The following is a 6,184-nucleotide window of genomic DNA, read 5'->3' on the forward strand; positions in this document are numbered from 1 at the left end:
TGAGGAGTTCATGTATTCACCAAGTGTTAATGCGTTGGTCCGGTTCTTTATTAAAAGGAGAACCTTAATATCCTGTAGTTTCCATTAGGACCCTGCTGCCACGGGAGGGATGGACAATAGATGTCATGCAAGTTCTTTTCCCTAAGCACGTATGACTACATATGGAATACATGCCTACATTACATTGACGAACTGGAGCTAGTTACTTATCTCTCCATGTTATAACTGTTGCATGATGAATAGCATCCGACATAATCATCCATCACCGATCCAATGCCTACGAGTCTTTCCTACTGGTCCTTGCTACGTTACTTTGCCGCTACTGCTGACACTGTTGCTACTGCTGTTACTTTGCTGCTACTGGTTACTGTTGCTACTGATGCTATCACCCTACTTTGCTACTGATACTTTGCTGCAGATACTAAATCTTTCAGGTGTGGTTGAATTGACAAATCAACTGCTAATACTTGAGAATATTCTTTGGCTTCCCCTTGAGTCGAATCAATAAATTTGGGTTGAATACTCTACCCTCAAAAACTGTTGCGATCCCTATACTTGTGGGTTATCAAGACACTTCCGCCTCACGGAGCAGTTGCAGGCGGTGGGCGTCGAGCTCTTGGATGGCGACCGCGGGGTCGGCCACGTGAGGGATGGGGGTGTAGAGCGTGTCCATCGTCGCGCGAATCAGTGTTCGGTACCCAGACACGCCGCCATGCGAGGTGACGGTGAGCACCTCCACACGGTCGCACAGGTCATCGATGCTGCTGGAGAGGTTATAGTTGCTGGCTGACGGCGGCTCGTCGCAGCTCAGCGCCTCGGTGGATAGCTATCAGCGATGACCGCAACGTAGCCGCGGTGCGAGCCGATGGAATCGATGGAGCCGTCAATGGGGAAGTCCGCGTCCTCGAGACGGCGGGCGATGCCGTTGACGCAGTCGAGCGAGCCATAGCGCATGACCAAGCCGTGCGCCACGCGCTCGCTAGAAGGGGTGAAGAGTCCTGCCCGGAACGTCACTCCGGCCAGCGTCGCCGCCGGCCCCATGATGGGCGCCATCTGTCATGGTATTTTCGGGACAGATGGCATGGGGTGGCTTAACTCGTGGTTTGGGGCCGATGTGCGCCGACGGCGTCTGGGAACGGGTGTAGGCGCAACACACATGACGCTAGTTTACCCAGGTTAAGTGCCCTCCGGTGAGGTAAAACCCCTAGTCATGCACGTGTGACTATATGAGAATCACAATACAAAGGTTGCTCCTTGAGCTGTTTGTGGGGAGGGAGACGGAGCTTTGGCTTCCGGTCTCGCTGCCTCAATGGTGTTCTATGTGTGTGTCTCGCGTGTCTCTCTCTCCCTTTGTCTCTACGTCGTGCCTCTCTCGGTGGGCATGGGTGAGGCTTTATAGTGTAGCCAGGGAGTACAGTAGTGCGAGTAGGACAGGAGGCGAAGGCCGGCTGCCAGCCTCTCAGGCTGGCTGCGGGGCCCGCCAGCTGTCGAGTCTTGTCGCAGGCCCGCCGACCGTGTGCATCAGCGGCTAACGCGTCGAGTTGTCACGGCACGTGCTTACGGGGGATCGTGGCTACAGGGCCGCCCCGCCTGGTCGGTGTCGGTGATGACTGGGCGCCCTGTAGCCCCGCTGACCCTACCATCATCATGTCGTAGTCATGCCGAGTGTGCCAGCGCGTAATGGGCCGACTATCGCCAGCCGACGTGGTACGCGTTTCGCCGAATGGGCCGGCTATCGCCAGCCAACGTGGTTCGCGTTTGGCCGAACGGGCAGGTTCGCGTTTGACCGAATGGGCCGGTTATCGCCAGCCGGCCGTGGGGGGGGGGGGGTAGGGCTGGGCGTTCGGTTAATGTGGTTAATACGGTTTGGTTTATTCGGTGTTTTATAATTTCGGTTTTGCTAAAATGGCCACCGAAATAATCATACAGAAATTAGCAACCGAACCATATTAACCAAAATATATCGGTTCGGTTTATTCGGTTAACCGGAAAAACGAAATACATGAACCTATCAAAGCCGGGATGTATAACAAATAGTGAACAAAGTCTCACGTAGGAACGTATAAAAAATAGTCTTGCTTATGTAGCAGCAAAAGAAAATAGCATAATTCTTATTTTCTCACACACAAGTGGAGGGAAATCAAATGAAAGGCTATGAAATAGATGACTGGTGATAGAAACGTGAATAAATGGGACTTCATCACACGAACAAGGCTTCAAGCTCTTGGATCTGCAGTACTACTTCCATGGCTCCATACGACAAGCTTGCCGGAAACAAACATCTGAGGATTTTGTACAATAAATTTGTCAGCACACCTCAGTTGCAACTACATGAAAAAGATGTATATTTTTGAACCTGATAAGCTGTAACTAGTAGGTAGTAAAGTTAGTAAGGAACCGCACCATATTTAGGACGTACTAGTGTACCAGCTACTACTTGTATTCAGTTTTGGGAGATTAGAACTTGAAGAAGTCGGCGTGGTCTTGTGCGCGGATGGCTTACCATGCGTGCTGACTATCAAGCGCCGACTCGCCGGAGCCAGCTCGTCGAGAGTTGATCGCGCACCTAGGGTTGGAAAGAGAGGGCGCCGCCTGATGAAAGGATGGAGGGATGGGACTGGGAGATGGCTAGGTACGGTCATGTGAACGCGGTATACCGTATACATTAGGTAAATCAACAGAGGTGTTGGGCCGACAAATGGGCTGCAGAACTGACAACACCTAATCACATACGCAGAACCGTGTACGCCCGACGGCGACGGCCGTCGCCCGATGCCTGACTGTACAAATAATATGGTTTATTCGGTTATTACGGTTTCTGGCCGGAGCAAACCGATGCTGCACCGAAACACCGAATAGTAATAGAAATAGCCACCGAACCGAAAGACCATACACCGAATAAACATGCAAATCGGTTAAACCGGTTCGGTTCGGTTTGGTTTTTCGGTTTCACAGTGCCCATCCCTGGGGGGCGACAAATGTCTTGAAGACGGCTAATCTTCGTTCTTAATATACTCAGGGGTAGTATCCCCGTCATCTCTCTCACCATAGAGACGGTCGGAGGCAAGTGGTACGGCAAAACGTGCATGGGCTTCCTAGTTTGTATGATTGCCCATCTGTCATCAAAAGCCGTTTCAAAGATAAAATGTTGAGCCTTTGAATCGGTCGAACTTTTAGTAATGGGACCAACAACGATATTATTTATATAAACAAGAATTCGCTTTCCTCTTACTATTTTCTTGTCGACAAAGGCCTTAAAGTGCCCTTCTAGAATCCACAGAAATGCAAAGCACTATTTCTTTCTCTATCTCCTTGCTTTGGAACCGGACCAATTGGTTCCCGCGTGGCACGTTTTTATTCCTCCAACAACCGGTTCAAAGGACCAAACGCGTTTGGACAACTGTGTGGACACTAGATAGTCATATGCGTTGATAGTCTTAGGGCGTCTCGTATGGAGTACCCAAAAAAAAGGCATGTGGTTTATTTGCGTGGGTCCTAGCTTATGGTCGACATAAGAAATAAACATTGGCGATGCCCTGATGTGGCAGATCTCGAATGAGCATGGCCATATGCTTGTTGTCATTTATGCTTGTTGGGCCATCCGTCTATTTGACTGTTCGTATTTGTTTATGTGTCTTCTTACCAGATGAACATGGGAATGGGGCATCATTTGGCCTTTGTCAGCACTCAGCAGGCATAAGATGTACTTTAGAGCACACTTCATGCGAAGTTAGAATAATCCTGGGGTGTGGTTCATGCAATGTCTTGAACTACAAGCAACGGTAACGGTAACTTGGTAACAGCTGGTCCTATACTGTTACCTCTTGTGCAAGAAAAACAGCTGGTCCTATTCAAATGCTAAGTTTCCTGATTTGTCATTTTCTACCCTTTTTTGTCTCTATTTGCCTATGCAAGTTTAATTCCAGCATTCTGCTTTCTGGCAGAGGTCTAAAATAAATATCAACGCAGTTAAAATTGGTAAGCTTGAACTGAATTCGGGTCTAGAACACCCATGGATCATATAGTCTACTGATATGTGTTATATGAGGAACTGACCAAGACAAAGTAGGTGGCATAGATCAAAATTCCCCACTAACTGATCAGAAATTAGCACACATCAAAATTCCCCAGTAAATGATCAGAAAGTAGCACACATCAAAATTCCCACCATAATTTATCAAATCCGTGCAGGCGCAGAGAACGGTGTGGAGCTGCAGCTTGCGATCGATGGGAGAGGAGGTGATCATAGTTTTTACCAATGGGGTACGCTACAATCCTGGGCCAGATTGGCGATGGCCATGCCGTCTTCCTGGGTCTCTCAGAAGTTGAAGTCCTTGAGCAGCTTCCGGACCTGCTCCAGCGTGACGAAGAGCACGACGGTGAAGGGTCCCTGTCGCGTCACCGTCGGAATGAAGCCCTTGTACAGCGCCAGCGCGCCCTCCGACCGCACCGTCTTGATGGCGCAGTCGATCGCGCCGGCGTACGGCGGCGGGGCGCCGGGCTCCACCTTCATGTTCATGACCCTCGTCTTGACCACGTCCACGGGGCTGGACGCCGCCGCGGCCACCAGGCCGGCCGTGAAGCTGGCCGCCACGTGCGTCGCCAGCCCGTCGCCGCCCGGGCCGCGCCGGGAAAGGATTGCCTCCTTGGCCTGGTCGTAGGTGGCCAGCTGCGACGCCGTCACGATCATGGCGCGGTTGACCGTGAGAGAGGACCCGCGCCAGAGCCTGCGCACGCCCTCGTCGCGCGCGATCCGGGTGATGGCATGAGCGACGCTTCGGTAGTTCCGCCGCTCGGCCGCGGGGAGCCGCCCGTCCGCCTGCATCCGCACCATGGCCACGTCGGCCGGGTTACCCACTGTCGCGCCGACGCCGCCGGCGACGAGCCCGGCCGCGATCTTCCGGTGCAGCGGCAGGGCGGCGCCGCCGGATTCCCGCTCCCACCTCCTCTTGATCGTGTCGTAGAGCCCCATGGAGGTCGAGGAGTAGACCGCCTGCCGCAGCACGGTTGCCGACACCCCGGAGAGCAGCCCTGCGGGGCCCTCCGCGCGCAAGATCTGCGCGCCGATGGCGATGGGCCCGGGCTTGCGCGGAGGCTGCAGGAGGTGGTCGTGGTGGTGGTGGTGCTGCACGCCGGGGGGGAACACGAGGGCGAAGCGCATGGCCGGGGCTGGGATCCGGGCCGCCTCGCCCTGTAGCTGCATGCGGACCTTGATGAGGTCGAGCGGGTGCGTCGAGCAGCCGGCGACGACGGAGGCGGCGCCGCCCTCGACGAACCCCTTCAGCCCCATGTCTCCGTCTCTGGTGTTTCGTCGGTGCGGAGGGTCATGTGTGGCTAGGAATCTGGAAGCCCCAGCGCTCGTGGGGAGGCGGAGGCGGAGGTGGAGGCGGCCGAGGTAATGGACGGCCGGGGGAGGGGAGGGGAGGGGAGGCGGGCAGTGGGGAGGGTGCCGGGCTGGGTCTCGCAACCTAGGAAGGACTTGTGGGCTTTGCCGTAGGTAGATTCGAAGGAAGTTGGTTGAACCTGGCTGGAAACTGCAAACCCTAGTTCCCGCTGGCCCACATGAGCGTGGCCAGCCCAGCGCCTTCCCTTCCATTCTGCCATTTCCTATTTGACGCCACAGCCGTCAGTTAACGTGTATTTTTGTTAACTGGCTTCTGTGGCGTTTATAGATGGGCCGGCCCATCTAGACGTCGGTTGACGTTTTTTTTAATTCTATGAACTTTTTTAAATATAGATAATTTTTTTAAAACAATCCATGAATATTTTGTAAGATTGATGAACTTTGGTCTGAAAATCGACGAATGTTTTCTAAAATTTTAAAATTCTATGAAGTTTTTTGAATATCAATGATATTTTTTGAAATTTCATTAACATACTTTTGAAAATGGACGAATTTTTATCAAAATTGATGAACTTTTTTAAGATTTATGATTTTTTTAGTTCAATGAACTTTTTTTAAAAATAAACAAACTTTTATCGAATTTCTATGAACTATTTCCAAATTTAATGAACTTTTTACAAATTGAATGATTTTTTTTTATTTCAATTACCTTTTTCAAATTTATGAACTTTTTTCAAAATTGATGAACCCTTTTAAAGATATGAACTTTAAAAATGAATGAGCCTTTTTTTAAAATCTGAAAACCTTTTTTGATTTCATATTTTTATTTTCATAACAAAT

At 51.1% G+C, this 6,184-nt stretch overlaps 1 protein-coding gene across 1 annotated transcript; it reads right to left on the reverse strand.

The window, feature by feature from the left end:
* Positions 1-4,107: 4,107 nt before the first annotated feature.
* On the reverse strand, positions 4,108-5,477 carry LOC123398896 (mitochondrial uncoupling protein 5-like). The gene has a single exon (XM_045093342.1). It carries the CDS (start codon positions 5,288-5,290, stop codon positions 4,319-4,321), a length of 972 nt encoding a protein of 323 aa, XP_044949277.1. The 5' UTR covers positions 5,291-5,477; the 3' UTR covers positions 4,108-4,318.
* Positions 5,478-6,184: the final 707 nt, after the last annotated feature.

This window comes from Hordeum vulgare, chromosome 5H (assembly GCF_904849725.1).
Source record: "Hordeum vulgare subsp. vulgare chromosome 5H, MorexV3_pseudomolecules_assembly, whole genome shotgun sequence".
NCBI lineage: Eukaryota > Viridiplantae > Streptophyta > Magnoliopsida > Poales > Poaceae > Hordeum > Hordeum vulgare.

What these genes read in the sequence shown, in the direction of transcription:
- LOC123398896 (XM_045093342.1), bottom strand. Translation starts at nt 5,290, where the DNA reads ATGGGGCTGAAGGGGTTCGTCGAGGGCGGCGCCGCCTCCGTCGTCGCC.